We start from the raw sequence: 20184 nt of genomic DNA, 5'->3' as shown, positions 1-20184 counted from the left end.
TGGGAACTCCTGAAACATGGAACTTCAACTGATACATCTCTATATTATTTTCAGTACCTGGTAGAGAGTAAGCTCTCAGGCTGCCTATCTATGAGTAGAATTTCTTCTGCCTTATATAATTTGATGCATACATGTAAGTGTTCTTTACCTACAAACAGCTACTATAAGTCTAACCTCAAGAACAGGGACTGTGTCTAATTTAACTGTATCCTTTGCAGTACTTCAAATACACAGTATCTGCTGACTTAACAGACTTCTTTGGTCCTAAAAGAATCCTGAGATGATTCACAGATATCATCAATGGATCCTTCAGTTGGTTCCAGTGGTGGGCACCACCCCTATCCTAGCATTTACCTTGAGTCTAGCCAAGTAATTAGATAAATAGTGGCCAAGACATCTCTCAAGGTAGCACTAGGCTGTGTTGAGTTAAAAGAACTGAATATATGGGTTGGAAAGAGAACTTTTATTTTCACATCTTTTTTTAAAATCACTGACCTCAGGGCTGGGGATATAGCCTAGTGGCAAGAGTGCCTGCCTCGAATACACGAGGCCCTAGGTTCGATTCCCCAGCACCACATATACAGAAAACGGCCAGAAGCGGCGCTGTGGCTCAAGTGGCAGAGTGCTAGCCTTGAGCGGGAAGAAGCCAGGGACAGTGCTCATGCCCTGAGTCCAAGGCCCAGGACTGGCCAAAAAAAAAAAAAAAAAAAAATCACTGACCTCAAACTGCATTTTTAATACCAGCCATAAACTAATCCTAGATCCCAAGGTAGCCCTAGACCAGCAATCTTCTAATTTTCTTGGTTCTCCAAGGCAGAAATTTTACTAACGGCTGCAGTACTATTTCAACAGAAGAGAAAACCCAGAGATGTGGTAAGAATTATCAGGCTCATCATTTATGGGTAACAAGGGGATCTCTACAGAGATTTAAGCCAGCATACTTATCCTGGCTTGGTGAGTCTGTGGGACCAAAGACTAAGCGAATACAGCAAACAAGGCAAACACACAAAAATATTTTTTCTTAAGCCCAGAACAGAACATTTCATCTGGGTTAAGTGAGCTTTTGTCACAGGCATGAGGTACTTAGCATATCTGCCATTCCAGGATTATGGCTGTCAAGCTGTAATTAGGGTAATTAGAGTTAAAAATGTAATTTCATTTCAGGAGTATTTTGAACAGATTCCATTAATTTCCTTTTTAAAAAAAGAACACAGAGAGGAGGGGCAGGCATGAAGCAAACAAGATTTTACCATCAGAGAAGCCAACCCATTTTGCTCAGGCCAGAGGAACTTTCAAACCACTGCCAACAACTCACAGCACCTCTGCAGGCTTGGCCAAGAATACGGCTGCTCTTCAACTTTCCTCCCTTCTTCCCCACAGAATTCTAGAATTCTAGAAATAAGTCTCAATTGGCACCTGCTAATAAATCCACCTCCTCCTTCCCATCTGCTGCTCCCATATGGCTGCCATCCGATGGCTACTACTGTAATCCAAAATCTGGCAAAGGGCAAGGGCCTCATCTCATTTGCTGCATGTTAGGACCTGCTCTAATGCCCACCTCATGCCATCGGTTCCTGGACACATATTACATTTGTTTGTGTTAGTTCTCAGGGTCTGGGGTGTCCATCCCCACCTTAATTGTTCCTTCAAATCACAAATCAGTTTCTTGTACGTTCTTTGATTAAGATGCACAAAATATACTTTATTTGTATCCCTGTCTGTTTCTAGAGTATGAGGTAATTTAAGAATCTTTGTTACTAGCACAAGTCCTGACCAATAGGAGACATTCACCAACTATTAGAATTACCAACTTCAGGAAAAGTGGGTCCAACCATACCAGCTGCTGAATGTGTTAAACCTTCAGGTTCTCCAATGCCTAGAAATATCCAACTTTAAGTCTCTTCTCCCTACTTCTGCAAGGCCAGTTCAGCAGCCTGATTCTGTACTCCATACAGAAGAATCCTTTCCATTGATCCCAAACGATGATTGATATCTCCTATTAGAGGCTGCTTATTCTGTAGGGACCTTAGAAAGGAGATAAGAAAGCAAAAGCAAGTAGAACATCTTCCTCTCCCCTCGACTTACCATTAGTTTTAAAAATTTCCTCTAGTCTTTGAAGGGTAGGGGCTTGACCCCAATTCAGTCTATAGGAGGGGAAGGGAGACCTCTGATACAAAACTCACAAGCTGGAATTAGTGCTACAAATTTTTTTAATGATGATCAACTTCATATTATTTATTTCTATTATTAATGTTATTTCTATAATGGGGTCCCTCCAAGGAGGGGATCACAATGTAATGGCGTCCAAGGGAGGGGGATTCCCCCATTCCTCCAAGAGTCCGTCACTTAGAGACAGTCTCAAGTAAAAAGATGGGTTTATTGGGGAAGTAAAAAGTATACTGACCGGCTAGGGTCATACCCCAGACTTGAGAGCTGGAACCGCCCGCATCAGTAAAAAGCAGGCTGGCCGGCCAGGGCTGTAGCCCAGACTTAGGAGCTGGGACTGTGAGCCTACAAATGTTGTAGTATATTACCACAAAAATATGGTACCTGACATTGGGTAGCCACATCACTTCACTTTGACTTCTCTCAGCTTTGTATTCCTTTTCCCACCAACAAGTAGGTTAGGAGAAATAGGAATATAAAGGGCTTAACTTGCTATTTAACACTTAGTAGATATTAAATAAGTGACTTTTCCAGCTGAAGAGGAACTTGTATATACTATGTACTAGCATCATATTATGTATGAGTAAGGAAAACATATCAAAGAGGGGATAACAAGTTAATCATTTCCCCATCTGTGGGATCCCCAACTGTTGCTGGGCTCAGAAAAGGTGTGTCAAAAAGAACTATTTGTGTTGCTAAATCTAGCTAGATCCATTTCTTAGTAATCAGGCTCTTTCCAGCTAAGAGCACTCCTCCAGCCTTCATCACATGTTCTCCAGGGCTGGCTCTAGGCCCATATTGATCCATTTCTAATTAGGAGCCATATCAGTACTACACTACTGACAGAAGGTCAGGGCCAAGGCTGCCTCAGCTGGCATCTGACCAAATGATCTGAAATGCCCAGCTCAGGGTAAAATCTTGTGAGGTTAAGAGATCCTAGACTATCCCAATGAGGTAGAAAAAGAATCCAAACCAAACTCTTTGTTAAACAGTATTAAATATTTTCAGTGAAAAAGTCTTTTATGAGCATGAGCTTTGCAATCTTAGTTTGTTTTTTTAAAAAAAAAAAAAAAAGGTCAAGTCCAGAAAAGACAACTGTCCAAAGTAGTACCAGGAGATAATGTAGTTCTAGTTTGTTTCTCAAGATGTTTCCCAACATCTAGGCACACTGCATGAGCTCAGGGAGCTTGTTAAAAGATACCAGTTTCTAGGCACATGCCCATGATCTTAATTTAGAATAGATGCAGTGGCCAGTGGCACTAGCTCTTTTGCTAAATATGTGATTATCTTCCAATAAAAATGAACTATAAAGCAAATACTAGTGGCTTACACCTGTAAGCCTCAGGAGACTGAGATCTGAGGATTGTGGTTCAAAGCCAGCCCAGGCAGGAAAGTGTGAGACTCTTATCTCCACTAAACTACCAAAAATCCAGAGTGGCTCAAGTGGTAGACTTCAAGCCGCAGGACTAGTATGAAGAAAAAAGAAATGAAATGAACTCTGAACTCACTAGATCTAGTTTGGACCTCGGCTCAAATTCACCTTAGACTGTAATGCCATTGCAAAGCAATCCACTGTTTTCAAACCTAGCCCTCCCCTACTTTGTTATTTTCCAGTGGCTCAATGTCAAAAATCTGTCATAAATGGTCTAGATTTCCCAATAGTTAGCTAACCTTGCTGCCAGCAGACAGTTCTTTTCAAAACTAGCATGAAACTAAGATGTCAGTTATAAAGACAGACTTAAGCACCTGGTTATAACTAGGATGTGGGAAATGTTGTATTGAGTAAGTGGATCTGAAGCACAAGTAGAAATGTGTCAGTGCTTGTGTTTGTATACATGACACAGCCTTGTCAAAGTGTGCAAGAAAGGCTTGCAGATACCTTCATGGCACATACAATTTCAGGTTATCAGGGTAGAAGAGAGTAGGACAAAGGCTTAAGAGGGTAAATATGTACATATATGGGAGGGGGGAATAGATGACTGGAAAGTAGAAGGAAAATTATATAGAAGAAAGAAACATGCATCAAAGTGCCTCAATTTGGTGTGTACAGAAGCCTACATAAATGAGTAGGTATAGGATGTATATGTTGTATCCCCTACACACAGCTATACATATGAGAAAAAAGATCCATGAGCATTTCTATTTCATCCAACCCTGGCTTTGCCTGAGGGCTTGTAATACTCAAGGGCAGCCTATCTATAGAAAATTTCTCATTAAAACTGACATTTGACAACTACTAAAAAAATAAAATGTAACAATACTCCAACATTGTGAGAGGTTAAAAAAAGTCAATGCCAATAAAACAGGGGACAGACTAGAAGTAATTATGCCACAATTACTTCTCAGCTTCACAAGGGGGTGTTATTTGGAGTTAAATATTATATGCTTGATTCACATCTCCACCCATAGGCCTGGATTTCCAGGGTTTCTGGGAAGAAAAGAAAAGTAGGTCAAGCAAGTAGAGAAAGGTAAATCTTTTTCAAACAACAACAACAAAAAATAAATAAATAAAAAAGAACTGAAGAACTGGGCATAATCCTAGCTATTTAAGAGACAGATATCAGGAGGAGAACTGTGGTTTGAGGCTAGCCAGGGCAAAAAGTTCGTAAGACCCATCTCAACCAATAGGTGGGCACAGTTTCATATAACTGTAATTCTAGCTACTCCAAAGGCTGAAAACAAGAGATATCCAGTAATGGTAAAAAAAAGTTCACAAAACCCTGACTCAACTGTTATCAAGGAAAGCTTCTGTATGTCTGTAATCCTAGCTATTCAGGCAAGCTAAAATCTGAGGATTGGGGTTTGAAGCCAGTCTGATTTCAAAACAAAACAAAACAAAACACAAAACCCTAAGACAATTGGAGGTAGAGCATTAAGTGAGAGAATGGCCCTGAATTCAAAGCCAGTTGTCAGCATTAGAAAAAAAAAAGTCTCATGACTAGTTGCCCTTCTTTACACAAGTCCCCCTATAAAATAGGAAACAGATCCAATACCAGCTTCTGCCTATGGCAGTGGAATAACAAGAATTTCCCAGGGAGGAGAAGGGAACCAATAGAAAGAGGAAAACAAAGGAGGGGGTGGGAAGATACAAAAGGGAACAAAATGAAAGCAAAAGCAAAGCAGTGAAGGGAGGGAGGCAAGTAAGACACAGGAGAGTTCTATTTTTACATTGAGACTTGTTTCTAAGCTGTCCTCTACATCTTTCTAGGTAACAAAAAAAAAAAAAAAGGTCAATCAGATGCTAGTGACAGAAATAGCCCTGCACTAGGAAGAAGCTGAACACATTACCAACTGCCATCTAAACCCTACTGCAAGATGACAGGACTGCACTAGAAATGGAGTCAGCCTGTCTCTCTACCAAGCTCTTTGCCTGATGCCCTAAGAAAATGAGACAAGGGGCTGGGGATATAGCCTAGTGGCAAGAGTGCCTGCCTCGGATACACGAGGCCCTAGGTTCGATTCCCCAGCACCACATATACAGAAAACGGCCAGAAGCGGCGCTGTGGCTCAAGTGGCAGAGTGCTAGCCTTGAGCGGGAAGAAGCCAGGGACAGTGCTCAGGCCCTGAGTCCAAGGCCCAGGACTGGCAAAAAAAAAAAAAAAAAAGAAAAAAAAAAGAAAATGAGACAAGAGCACCAAAGGTCTGGTGTGTTTGGGGATGGCAAATCTTCAGGACCCACAACTGCTGCTTAAAGCTCTGGTACTTTCCCTGGACCTTTTCATGTGCAAAACAATGAGAGTAAACAAGAAAGGAGGAAATGATCGTTGTCGTGAGAAGAAAGTACTTGGTTTTTTTGTGGTTGTTGTTGCTCATGGGGCTTGAACTCAGAGCCTGGGCGCTATTCCTAAGCTCTTTAGCTCAAGGCTGGTGCTCTACCACTTTGAGCCACAGCGCCATTTCTGGTTTTCTGGTGGTTAATTGGAGCTAAATATCTCACAAACTTTCCTGCCCAGGCTGGCTTTAAACCACAATCCTCAGATCTCAGCCTTCTAAAGTAGCTAGGATTACAAGTGTGAGCCACTGGTAACCAGCCACAGTAAAGTTTAATGTAGAAATTTTTCCTAACCTAGGAAGACTCTTACTCTCAAAACTGCTTTAAAAAAAAATTTGTTTTTTGGCCAGTCCTGGGGTTTGGGACTCAGGGCCTGAGCACTGTCCCTGACTTCTTTTTACTCAAGGCTAGCACTCCAGCTCTTAAGCCACAGCGCCACTTCTGGCTTTTTCTATATGTGTGGTGCTGAGGAATCGAACCCAGGGCTTCATGTATGGGAGGCAAGCATTCTACCACTAGGCCATATTCCCAGCCCCAAACTGGTAAGTTTTAAATTGTGTTTTCTTTAACCCCTACCACATTGATAGTACAGGCAGCCTCCTCAGAAACACTAGCTCCTAGGGCCAGGAGGATGCAACATGAACTCATAAAGCCAAAATTGAAACTTTTGTGACTACTTATTCCCAGTTCAACTCACTGAGACACCTAGTAAATTCTACATATATGTATTTCCTGGCTTTTGTTCTAATCTTTCCATAAACTGTAATACTGCTATGAAAAAGGTTGAGGCAGAGTTAAGAATGATTCTTTCAGCTAGGTGCCAGTGGTTTACACCTGTAATTCTAGCTACTGAGGAGGCTGAGATCTGAGGAACAGAGCCAAAGCCAGCCAAGGCAGGAAAGAAATGGAAGACTCTAAAAAAAAGAAAGAAAGAAAGAGATGGAAGACTCTTATCTCCAAGTAACCACAAAAAGGCAGAAATGGAGCTGTGGCTCAAGTGGTAGAACACTAACTAGCCTTGAGCAAAAAGGAGCTCAGGAACAGCACCCAAGCCCTGAGTTCAAGACCCATGACCAATAAGAAAAAAAATCCAAAGTAAAGATCTAGCCCCACTAGACCCTCTGAGGTAGAAGTCAAAAGGCCAACTATTATCCTATAATTTGATGCTTTCTCATTTAATTTCAAAGACTCATACTAATTTATCACTCTTTCCATAAAATAATTTAGGGGTGAAATGTAGCTAAGAGGAAGAGGACTTGCCTAGCAGGTGCTAGGCTCTGGGTTGTATGTTTTACCATGCAATTTCGTGTACAGTCCAATATGCAACCATGTGTCTTAACTGGAGAAATTATAACATAGTTCATTTATTCATCCAAAAATTACTTGTATCCCGTGACAAGCACACAAAAACATTTATTAAGAAAACAGTCAAGGGGCTGGGGATATAGCCTAGTGGCAAGAGTGCCTGCCTCGGATACACGAGGCCCTAGGTTCGATTCCCCAGCACCACATATACAGAAAACGGCCAGAAGCGGCGCTGTGGCTCAAGTGGCAGAGTGCTAGCCTTGAGTGGGAAGAAGCCAGGGACAGTGCTCAGGCCCTGAGTCCAAGGCCCAGGACTGGCCAAAAAAAAACAAAAAAAAAAAAAACAGTCAAAGTCTTTGCCTTTATGGAGCTCATAGTCCAACAATTCACAATGGGGGTGGAGGGTCATATAGAATAGGAGGCACAAAGAGAATAATCTGAAGATCTAGAGTTTGTTCCACAAACAATCTAGACCAGTTGCTAAACCACTTTGAACTAGTTCCTTCCTCTGTAAAAGGAAGTTTTAGTTAAGTGGGTGTGGATGAAAAGTCCTTTAAGCTGAAAAAAAAAAATATGGGGGGGGGGGCAGTCCTGGGGCTAGAACTCAGCCTGGATGCTGTCCCTGAGCTTTTGTCTCACAGACAGCAACAGAATGACAAGTTATCACTGGCATCAATATAAAGATCGTTCACTTAGTTCTTTAAGTGTTTTCAAACATTACAGAACTCCGTGTAGAACTGAGCTGGCTGTGGGGGGCTAAGCAGAGAACAAAAATTAGTTGCGTGAATGTTCCAAAGAAGAACATGCTATCCAGTGGTAAGTGCCAACAGGCACCAGGCTTTGGGCATCAGACAATAAGAAATTATATAGCTCTGACAAAGCTGAGAACAAATATGCTCTTGTCAAAAAAAGCCTGTAAATGAGGTAGTAAATGGGAGAGGGGCGAGAAAAACTGGAGAATGTTAGGTTTCAAACTCAAGCCCTCTTACGAGATAGTCTGATACTCCAAATTCTTGTATTGCACAAAGATAACAGCTATGTCTATCTGCTTCAGGGTTCTCAAAAAGCAAAGCATGTTAAACAATACATTGGCAAGTCAGTATACAAAGAAATGTTCTACAGGGAGCCCTGGTAGAGAACTGAGAAAGTGAAGCCTTCTGTAGAGTAACAGCCTATTCCTATAAAGAGGAAAATTGTTCATGATCCACTGTAACTGCTATCCCCTTAAAAATCATCCTGCTTCTTCACATGGCATCAGTCACTCTCACCTGTCATCTTGGAGTAGGGTTTAGAGCTATTTCTACTGAAAGACAATCACAATCTCCCTAGGCTAGGGTCCAATACAAAAGAAAAACATTGTAAACCAAAGATAATAAATACCCTGAAACTAAAACAATCCAAGGGACTGATAATTGTCTATCTCTTAACATATCTGGATTAGAAAGCATTTAGGAGTCTCCAATGAGGTAGAAGTTGAACAACTTGGTTTTCCCAAACGTTTATCTTTTAAAACGCTTTTCCTGAACTTCACAACTAATTTGTTTTCTTTGCAAAAGAGTAAAAAAAATTGCATCTATTACACCCAGATCCTCTTGAAAGTAAACAGTACCAATGCTAAATGTTTGTTCTCTTTGAAGTAGGATGGTATTCCATGCTTTACTCAGTCATTATTCTACCATCTCTAGATTCCTTCAGCATTCCCATAAAAGCAATAACAGCTTTGCCAAACAGAAGACACAAAAAGACTAGTTGACTCTGGGGGCAAATCCAAGGAAGGAAGCACGCACGCGTACACACACACGCGCACAAACACACACACACACAATGATTTATAGGAAAAGACAGATTAAAAAATCAGTAGGACCTACTTTTTAGGGTTGAGGTGAGAATTAAATAAGTTCTTACATGTATAAAGGGCTTAGCATGGAACTTTCAGTAAATATTAGCCCTATTACCATGAGCACATGGTACCAAGTATAGTTTCTTTATAAAGTGGGTTCAAAATTCAGTGAAACTATTGTTAATATTAAAAATCAAATGTTTAATTTGACAAGGGGCCTAGACTATCTGATGAAAGTCTCTAGTAGTAGCTCTAGCACCTCTAGTTTCTTGACAAACACCTCAAGAACTGACAAATGGTTAACATAAAAGTGGTCCTTGCTGGGAGCACCCAATGCCACCTTATTTTCCTTTAACTTAAGGTATATTTTTTAATATTTGCTGACAGAACTAAGAGGAAAGGCTCTAAAACATGATCAATGTTTGTGTAGCCTTCAAAGTGATTTGGTTAAAAACAGAAAACAAACATCCAGTAAGGGTTCACTGGCAGGATAAAAGCTGACAAAGAAATGGCAATTTTTCCCTTAGCAATATACACATAATAGGAAGCTCTACACGACTATATTCTTTAGATTTTTGTGTTTCTATTCCTTTTCCTTCACTTTAAGAGAACACACACACACACACACACACACACACACACACACAAACACACTCTTCCTACATACTTCATCAACTGTTTGCTGGATCAATTATTCCCTGAAATGAAGTAACTCTGAGCAAAAAGGTTATTCTTGTCCACCTAGCATTTAAATACAACTTGGTTTCAGAACACTATAATTATATTCTACTTGCTCTGGGAGCCTGTATATAAGAAGTCATTATCTACCTGCAAAATATGGAACATCTATCTCCTTCCCCTCTGCTTATTAGCAGGAATATGAATACTACTCCATCAGGTCACTCATCTGTGTCTTTGCTCAAGATGTTCCTATTACACAAAATCCCTTCAGTATAATGCAGTATAAATTTCTGATGACTTCCCAAGTGAAAGAAGTAGGTGAAAGAAGCACATCAACTGAGAAAAGATCTGAGTGTTGTTTCTGGCTAGTCTGAGAGAAAATAAATATTGGCATTTATAAGCACAATCAGACAAATATTTGAAATAACAGTGGTCTTAGCATATAGTCACTATTATTAAATGTTACAAGGCCCATCCAGCTCAAATACTCACTTACGTTGAATATACCAGATGGTATACACCTGTAATTCCAGTAGTAGGGAAGTGAAAGACTAAGGGTTTGTCTTGAGGGCAAAGGCAAGGATCTTGAGTTCAAAGCCAGCTCAGATACATATCAAGACCCTCTCAAAAAAAGAAGAAAAGGTGCTCACTTCAGCAGCACATATACTAAAATTGGAACAATACAGAGAAGATTAGTATGGCCCTTGCACAAGGATAACATACAAATTCATGGAACGTTCCCTATTTTTCCAATGCAACAGCAATACTTACAAGACAATATGCTGTAAACCAACTGTACAACTCAGGGGAGGGTGAGGAAGGAACTGGGGGAGGGGGGAAAGGTGGGAGAAAAATGAAGGAGGAAGTAACAAGTTTGGTAAGAAATGTACTCACTGCCTTACTATGAAACTAACTCCTCTGTACATTACTTTGACAATAATTTTTTTAAAAAAGAAGAAAGTTGGGGCTGGGGATATAGCCTAGTGGCAAGAGTGCCTGCCTCGGATACACGAGGCCCTAGGTTCGATTCCCCAGCACCACATATACAGAAAACGGCCAGAAGCGGCGCTGTGGCTCAAGTGGCAGAGTGCTAGCCTTGAGCGGGAAGAAGCCAGGGACAGTGCTCAGGCCCTGAGTCCAAGGCCCAGGACTGGCCAAAAAAAAAAAAAAAAGAAGAAAGTTATGCCTTACATCTCCTAGCTGTAGAGTAGCTCAGACCACCCTTTATGACTAGAACCCAAAGAGATCTCTCTCCCTTATGAAACATCTGTCATTCACCTATTATCTCTGACAAATGATTCATGGATTTTTCACATGTAAACTGCTTCACAGCAGGCTCTTTGATATATTCTAATTTTCCCCTAACAATATTATGAGGAAGTCAAGGTAAAGAGTATTAGTCCCATGCCACAAATACCTGGCATTATTAGTGCTGGGAAACAAGAACAGACCTTTGTCACCTAAACCAAGCTATACATCAAACTGCCTTATTACCAGCATCATCTTCATGGTTTTATCTTTGAGGGACATAACCTTAAAGAACAGACTATACATAACGTTTTTATATCCCTCCATCAATTATGCTATTTCTAGTCTGACTCCAGAACCTAAATATCTAAGCCAGGGCAACAAAGAGAAAGGAACTAGGATTTGTCCTACTTGCTTCCCGAAAAAAAAATCAAGTTGTGCATGGTTTGTATGTTCTTCACAGGGAGAACACATAGTAGGTGTTCTCTAAATTCTTGCAATGAATTGAGCTTAGGGATAGAAAGTTATTCGATTTCTATGCATAAATAATCATGTTATACCAGTGACCAACCTACTCAACATAACTCTATCCAACTGTATCTAATTGTAGTATCCGACTCTATCTAATTGTAGTAAATTGTAGTAAAAGTTGACAACTTTAATAGGTGTGAAAAATCAAGGCTAAGTTTTTTTTAAGTTTAAAGTTATTCTTGTGCTCAACTGATTCATGTGCAGCCCTCATTACTACATTGACAGCAACATTCTTCAGTGCCAGCTTAAAGCCATATGCAAGAAAAAAGTATGAAAGCCTTAAAATGGTCTGGGGAAGCAAGAAACATTTAACCTCTCAAAATGGCAGGATCATAATTTATACACAAAAAACAAACCTACAAAAATGAATTCTTTTAAATCCATTTCTGGGCGTCCTTTCACTAACAGAAACTGCAAAGGAAACCTAGGCAAATAGATCAAGAGAAACCATGCAAACAACACCTTTAACTAAGCTTTCTAAAATCCTTAACAAATAAACAAGAGACAGCTAAATATCCAATAATGCCTCCAGAATGAAGAAAACCTGGTCAAAAACACTATGCTACTAAACTTGTTCTTCTAAAAGAGAATACTCATTTGGAATAAAGCAATTAATTCTTAACTTGATAAATAAGCAGAAATATTCAGTCCTAAGATGGTATTTCAAGGGCCAGGTAACTCAGGTAGGAATACCTACCTCACAAGGCTAAAGCTTCAAGGAACTATGAGTTTCTGATCCAATTTTTATCCAGCACTACTATCCAGCCCTGTGAGAAATTTATAGTGCTTTTTATTTTCCCTTTATTATGCGCTTTTAAACAGTTTGGAACATATTTAAATATAATTTTTTATAGTCTTAGACTCCCAAGTTTGCCCCATGGGACTATGGCTCCAAGTTTATAATGGAACTCAATAGAAAATTTGATAAATTCACTTCAAAGAAAATTTTCATCAATTGTTCCACTCTAAAAAGCAATATCCATCTGTTTATATACTGAAAGGTATTGTCCATAAGCGCCTAGAATTTAACCCTGAGATACTCTCAATGCTCTAGTCAAGTCTTTTCTTCTAGAGATAAATTTCTAAAGTCACTTCCATAAAACTAGAGATTCAAACTGCTAAGAGGAAGACATATCATTCAAGGAACCTATTCCAATCCCCTTATTTAAAAAAACAAAGGTCCCAGAGTATTCGGTAATTACAATTAACATGAGTCTGGCAAGCACCAAAAACCCCACTGAGCCAGGCACTGATGGCTCATGTATGTAATCCTAGCTACTCAGGAGGCTGAGATCTGAGGGTCAATGTTTAAAACCAGCCCGCCAGCCCAGACAGGAAAATCTGTATGAGACTCTTGTTCAAAGTAGTAGTAGAGCTCTTGACCAAAAGAGCTCAAGGACAGGGCTGGGGATATAGCCTAGCGGCAAGAGTGCCTGCCTCGGATACACGAGGCCCTAGGTTCGATTCCCCAGCACCACATATACAGAAAACGGCCAGAAGCGGCGCTGTGGCTCGTGGCAGAGTGCTAGCCTTGAGTGGGAAGAAGCCAGGACAGTGCTCAGGCCCTGAGTCCAAGGCCCAGGACTGGCCAAAAAAAAAAAGAGCTCAAGGACAATGCCCAGGCTTGGAGCTCAAGCCCCACCACCGAACAAAAACAAATAACAACAAAAAAAAACAGAAAAAACACTGAAAGCTATTCTCCCCAGTCCAACTTACAGTACATTAGGAGAATGGCCCGATTTGCACTTTAATTCGCTGACCACTCCCAACACAAATGCCCTCTGGGAAACCTAAATATTTAACCATAAGCCCCTTTCCCTACCCCAGCTTGATGCTGGGATAACTTTGATAGATAGTGAATAGTGGAGGGCTTTGATGGCTCTTCTGGAGATAAAGTCCAGTAACAATTTCCCAACTTCCTCTTTTACTCCCAGAAAGTTAAGACACACTTATTTATTATATGAAGAGATTATAAAATGGTAAGAAAGGTAACACCAAGTACTTAAAAAAGAACTGAGCTGGGAATATGGCCTAGTTAATAGAGTGCTTGCCTCACATACCTGAAACCCTGGGTTCAGTTCCTCAGCACCACATATATAGAAAAAGCCAGAAGTGTGCTGTGGCTCTAGTGGTAGAGTGCTAGCCTTAAGCAAAAAGAAGCCAAGGTGAGTGCTCAGGCCCTGAGTTCAAGCCCCAGGACTGGGGAAAAAAAAAAAAAAAAGAACTGTAGAAACAGAAAACATAACAATGTAGAAACAGAAAACATAACAATGATCCCTATTTCTATATATTCATTTAAGAAGGAGCGAAGAAGGCCAATTTTGTCTCCACTTCCCACTCCCACTTTCTAGACCTTCGTAATGAAGAAATGGCCAGAAAAGGAAGAAGAGTGTGTGCGGTCAAGCCCACACACTTAATAGTAGATAGAGATCAGACAAAATGATCCTCAGGCTCCCACACTAAACTTCCATTTTATATGACTGTCCCCTTATCTGGAGTCCTAAGTGTCTATGAGCTGTACCCTGTGCACAGGTCTGAAACTTTCCATTTAGTATCCAAGGGAAAAGAGGTGACATTCCTGTTGTATATTACAATTATACATTTAATACATATAGCTAAAACTGAGTAATATATTTTTTCTACCTACTCATGTGGATCTCCATCTCTACTCCCTACCATTGCCTAAGAAAGAGGAAAGAAAGGGAGAACTGCTCCTACAAATACCATCTGAATTAGATATCTAGACTCATAAAATGTTGTTAAAACAGACCGTGCAGGTCACCTATTCGTTATTTCTCTTCATTATTCAGATGAATTACCTGGGACATATGCCACTGGACAAAAAGACTGAAAAAGTAAAAATAACCAGCTGGGCACTGGTGGCTCGCCCTTGTAATCCTACCTACTCAGGAGGCAGAGTCCTAGAGCACTAAAGTTCAAAGCCAAACTAAACAAAAATGTCTGTTGAGAATCTAGCTCCAATTAACCAGCAAAATACTGGACTGGAGGCAAAGTTCAGGTACAGCACCAGCCACAAGCAGAAAAGCCAAACAAAAGTGCAAGGCTCTAAATTTTTGGTATTAGCACCAAAAAAGGGAAAGTATACCATGATCAAACATATGGTCTTGGCAGCTGCCCTACTCCCCATCTCTGGAACCTTACTTATCCCAACCCTTTAATGGCATTAGGACAAAATTCCAATCAGCTTTCATAAGCAAACATATCAACAGTCAAATCAAAGGGAATTTTGAAAGACTAGAATGCAACATCTAACTCCAGCCTGACCACATGTAACCATAAGGACCCATAAATACCCTTTAAGAATCCAAATGTGGGGCTAGGAAGATGGTCTAGTGGTAAAGTGCTCCTCGCCTCATATACAGGTTCCATTCCTCAGCACCACATATATAGAAAAAGCCGGAAGTGGCGCTGTGGGTCAAGTGGCAGACTAGCCTTGAGCAAAAAGAAGCCAGGGACAGTACTCAGGCCCTGTGTTCAAGCCCCAGGACCTGCAAAAAAAAAACAAAACAAAAAGAATCCACATGTGCATGCCCCAGAAGCTGCCTTTCCTGGTGTCATGATGGGCAGCAATGGTCATGATGGTGTCTGCCAGCAGGGTTGTTGAGGTACTCAAGCCACATACTCCATTAATAAGACTTCCTAACAGAAGAGAAAATCCTAAACTCAGTGCATCAGAAGTTTTGAGATCAGCAGGCCTCCTACCTCACTCTTCTTTGGTCTCCCAGGATGCTAAGGGAAGTAAATCACCAGATATGATACATCAGGGTCCACCAGACACTGCAGCAATATTAGAAATATTACCTCAGAAATACAGAAGGAAACTTATATCTCAAGAAGACATGGAATTCATCCAACATGGAGGGCCAGAATAATCATTGAGGCTGCAGTTTATCATCAAAGAATTATCTTTACAATAAAGGACTTCCAAAATGACAAGTACAAAATTGTATATTAAACAACCTTAATAAATATTCTGAGAAAATGAAATATAGAAAATATAGATGGATATTTCTTCTTTCTTTTTTTTTTTTTTTTTTTTGGCCAGTCCTAGGCAGTGAACTCAGGGCCTGAGCACTGTCCCTGGCTTCTTTTTGCTCAAGGCTAGCACTCTGCCACTTGAGCCACAGCGCCACTTCTGGCCATTTTCTGTATATGTGGTGCTGGGGAATTGAACGCAGGGCCTCATGCATACGAGGCAAGCACTCTAGCCACTAGGCCATATCCCCAGCCCCTAGATGGATATTTCTATCTCCTAATTTATGTACCTTGCTCAGCTTCTCCACAAGCTTACCAAATTATGTATTTTATACCTTTAAAGTACACATTAAAAAAGAAAGAATCCAAATGTGAATCCTTCCTGTGTGCTTTTTTAAAAAAGGAGAGAGTTTGTCATAAAGGTAATCCACTTAATCAGCTTCTGAGATGTTTCAATCCAAACTGCTGCTGTCTAACACTGGTATTCCTGATCACTGGATGGAACAACCCTGGATGACCAGAAAAGCAGGGGCAAACAACCACACATGAGAAATTGTCTGTTCTATTGTAAAGGCTCTAATTTTCTGAAAATACAGAAGGGGCTATCGTTGATGAAGGAGTCTTCAGCAATAAGCAATAAGGAACTCCAATCCCCAGGAGAGAAAAAGAGCAGAGAAAACTTTACCAGAGACACAACAAAACCTAGGTTCCTGCTCAGGGGCTTCATGTCACACACTGCTGCATGAAGAATAGTAGCAACTTTACGTTCACTGAGCACTCTACAAAGGAAGACAATCAAAGTGCCAGTCACAAAAGGGCAAATACTGTATAATTTCACCTATGTGAGATCCTACAGTGGTTAAATTCAACACAAAAAGCAGAACAGCAATCGTCAGGGGCTAGGCTGCAGGAATGGGAAACTTTTTTTGTGAACGGTCATTTAGATATTTATGTATCATTACAGACCATTCAAAATTTGTATCAACATAGGCAGATGAACCAGCCATTCCATGTCTGGCATGTCATGTAACCACGTAACAAATGATCTGGCAGGCCAGCCCAGACTTTCCTCACCTCTGGCAGGGTAGAGGGAACAAGGAGTTAAGTGTTCTTGGGTAGTTCAGTTGGGAAAGGAAATAAGTTAGGGAGATGGACAGAAGTGATGGCTACACAATGTAAATATACTTAATGCCACAGAATTAAGCTTTTTTTTTGGCCAGTCCTGGGGCTTGGACTCAGGACCTGAGCACTGTCCCTGGCTTCTTTTTTTTGCTCAAGGATAGCACTCTGCCACTTGAGCCACAGCGCCACTTCTGGCCGTTTTCTGTATATGTGGTGCTGGGGAATTGAACCCAGGGCCTCATGTATACAAGGCAAGCACTCTTGCCACTAGGCCATATCCCCAGCCCCAGAATTAAGCATTTTTAAATAGTTAAGGTTATAAATTATTTATATAGAGTTACATCCAGGGTATGGCTCATACCTAGCTACTAAAGAAGATGAGATGTGAGGATAGCAGTTCAAAGCCCAGCCAGGCAGAAAAGTCCATGATTCTTATTGCCAACTAACAAGCAAAAAGCAGGAAGTGATGATGTGGCTCAAGTAGTAGGTTACCAACTTTGAGCAGGAAAGCCAAGCCAAGTTCAAGCCACAGTACCAATATATATGCATATGTATGTAATTTTTTAAAGCCTGCCAGTTTAAAGGTTTGCAGTTTGAATCCTGGCTTCCCCACTTAGCCATTGCATATAATTGAGAAAGTCATGAAACTTCTCTAAACTTTTTTTCTTCAGAACAGAATAGTACCTGATTCATAGGTAGTCTAAGGATTAAATGACACATTTGTTCCACTGTTAAGTCTCAGTACAGTGATTGGTAGGACATGCGAAATACTTATTGTCAGATATTACTATTACAACAAAGCACTTTCATAGTCATTTTCTTTCCATAGTCCCCACAACGCTTGAGAGTTTACACATAAAGAAACTGGCTCTGTGTGCCACAGTAGCTCAGAAGGCTCAGTCCATTCCACAGCAAATCCTCTAATAAGGTGTTCTGTCTGCTATACATATTAATTCTGTGATGTAAGTGCCCTAACCCTGCTATCTCTCCTGCCTTACAGTAAAAAGGAGATTCCCTTACATTAAGTAACAACCCAGATACTGGTTACAGAAGAGTACTATAATCATAAATAATATAATACAGAAGTGACTAACAAAGACACCTGACAATTCTGTCCTACAAAATCTGGCCTCCTTTTAACATTTAACACAAGGCACAGAAAATGGCTGGGGCTACAGAAATGCCTTGGGGTTTCCAATTACGCAGGATTCCTGATCTTAAGGTCTGGCAAAGATTAGTGTCCTTTTAAGAGGTGGTAGAGTATCAAAAAAAAATTAAAAATTACTAGACTGAAAGGCTGAGAACTCTAGTTCTGTTATTAAACAATTTACCTTCCCTTTCCAGAGATAGGCAAGTTGATATACAAAGTATGGTATACAAGGCTTCAACCTCATGTATACCACCACTCCTAAATCTAGAATCTTGGGGGAAACCAAAATGGACCTACTAATACAAACATCAGGAGAACTTAAGGATCTGGGCCAAAGTCCTCTCAATGTGATTTTTAGACTCGCTCCACTACGAGAATCAAATACATCAGAAAACTAGAACACTGGAGGGGATGGGGAAAAGTGGGAGAAAAAAGTGAGGAAGGGGTAAAATGTTGGGACAAGAAATGAACTCACTACCTACCTAACATATATAACTGTAACCCCTCTGTACATCACCCTGACAATAAAGATTAAAAAAAAAAAAAAGAAAACTAGAACACTTGCCTAAGTTAATTTTAGTTCACTTCAACCCCCTTGGGCCTTTATCTGAAAACAGGGAAAATGGAACTGAGAACATAAAAGGTATAGAGGGAGGAACATGACATCAACAAAAGATGGACCTCATTATTTATAAAATATAGACTTAAAGGTTCCTTAAGCCAAACACCATAGATCTGCACATGTTAGAGATCTGGAGTCTCCAGCATTCTTAATTTGTAAAGGCAATAACAACAAAAACATAACATTCACCCTAACTTAACTTTCCCTTGGAGCTCTGGTAGAATAGGATTTCATCCGTACTACAGTGGACATTCACCCAGAGTCAGGGAGAACTCAGTTTATGTCTCTATAAATGGTGTGACCTAATGGTGTAAATCAAAACACCCTTTGTACTAATGTGTTTATGTCAGGAAAAGTGACAGGTTTTAGCATCACTGCTTTGCACTTCTGTGGCTACAAGTGAGTTAGAACACATTGTTTAATCTATCTGTACCTTGATTTCTGCTTCTGTAAATGGAGATAACTCTAGAGGGCCGTTGTGAGCATTAAATGATAGAGGCTTATGAAGTTCCTGACTCAGACTCATTAAATATTACCTGTTGGTGTATGTATAACGCTTCTCTCACAAGTCCCTTCCCTCCCTCCTTGAATCCATGAACATCCTGTGAGGCCAGTTTCCATCTTTACTCCATTTCACACAGGGACAAACAAACTGGGGCTCGGCCCCCAAAGGGGCTGGGACAAAGTGCAGGATTCGGCCCCAGTTCGAGGGCCTGTAGCTTGCTCCCATCTGTATCCAAGAGGTGCAAAGATCCCTGGACCCGCAGAGGTGGGGTCCGAAGTGTTCACACCCGTAGAGAGCCAGACAGAGCGAGTTGTGCGCGCTTAAAGGAGCCCGAATACTCAGCTCAGGCGTGAGAGCCAGGAAGCAGCCCCGGGCCAAGGCCAGAGCCAGGGACAGGCCCGCCCGAGGCCTCCCCAGCGCGGCCTCCGCACCCCTCCTTCCTCCCTCCTCCCCTCGTCGGGCGGGGCGGGGCGCAAGCACAAAAGACTCCAACTTCCAAGCGGGCGCCAGCCCACCCCAACTCCTGGCCCGGGCCAGGGTCCGGCCCGCGACCAGAGCGGGCAGCGACTGCCAGGCGGCCGGGAACCGGCGCGAGTGGGCCGGGGCCGGCGACCCTGGGCGTCGGGCCCGAGGGGGGGGGGGGGCGGAGGGGGAGGGGGCCTGGAGTTAGTCGGGCTACCAGGACTCCCGGAAAGGCCGAAGAAAAGAGTTTCTAAAAATAGGCAGCGGCCCCCCTGCAGGCGTGGGAGACGAAAAGGCACCGGGGAACACCCCACACGCACCCCTAGGAGACGCCCGCAGCCTCCACTCACCCGCGCCGAGAGGTCTAGAGGAAGCCGCGCGGCACAGAAGACGGTGCCGCCACGTTCGGAGGCGGAAGGGAGAGAGGAAGGGAAGGAAAGCGGGAGGAAGGAGACGGCCCCGGCCGCGGCGAGAGGAAGCGGAGCACACGCGCAAGAGTCCACACCGCTACCACCCCCTCAGCTCCTCCGGCTCTGCCCGCAGCTCCCGCGCCGCTCGCGCTGCACTGACGGAGCGCGAGCCCCTCCGCCGCGAGTCCTTCCCCCGGCCCGCACCACCCCGGGCGTGCGGCGCGGGGGGGGCACTCCCGGAGCCGCTACCCAACACTCGGCCCTCCACTCCACTCTGGCCTCGGGCTCTCCTTCCCTTCTCACCTGCTTCCCCAGGAAGGATTCGGTGACACCGGCACTGGGACACCGCAGTCAAGGCCCGGCCTGGACAAACT

General features: G+C 42.0%; 2 protein-coding genes and 1 non-coding gene across 5 annotated transcripts in view; 2 read left to right on the top strand and 1 right to left on the bottom strand.

Annotated features, from left to right (window-relative positions):
• Raly (RALY heterogeneous nuclear ribonucleoprotein) overlaps window positions 1–19983 on the bottom strand; it is a 70780-nt gene extending 50797 nt beyond the window's left edge. The window contains exon 1 of one of the 3 annotated variants that reach the window (XM_048349027.1): window positions 19751–19983. The gene's annotated coding sequence lies outside the window, so the exon portion shown is untranslated. The remainder of the gene's footprint in view (window positions 1–19750) is intronic. The other 2 variants (XM_048349025.1, XM_048349028.1) reach the window with 2 other exon arrangements.
• On the top strand, window positions 10407–10513 carry LOC125354060. The gene has a single exon (XR_007211444.1). It is a non-coding gene; the product is annotated as a U6 spliceosomal RNA (small nuclear RNA).
• LOC125353739 (alpha-ketoglutarate dehydrogenase component 4-like) lies at window positions 15134–15565 on the top strand. Its single transcript, XM_048349396.1, has one exon. The coding sequence runs from the start codon at window positions 15134–15136 to the stop codon at window positions 15434–15436; it is 303 nt and encodes a 100-aa protein (XP_048205353.1). The 3' UTR covers window positions 15437–15565.
• Window positions 19984–20184: the final 201 nt, after the last annotated feature.

This window comes from Perognathus longimembris, chromosome 6 (genome assembly GCF_023159225.1).
Source record: "Perognathus longimembris pacificus isolate PPM17 chromosome 6, ASM2315922v1, whole genome shotgun sequence".
In the NCBI taxonomy this organism is placed as follows: Eukaryota; Metazoa; Chordata; class Mammalia; order Rodentia; family Heteromyidae; genus Perognathus; species Perognathus longimembris.
The sequence above is the reverse complement of the archived record's forward strand: the minus strand, read 5'-3'. Positions and strand labels throughout refer to the sequence as shown.

Coding starts and splice junctions, on each gene's coding strand:
- LOC125353739 (XM_048349396.1), top strand. CDS start 15,134: ATGGTCATGATGGTGTCTGCCAGCAGGGTTGTTGAGGTACTCAAGCCA.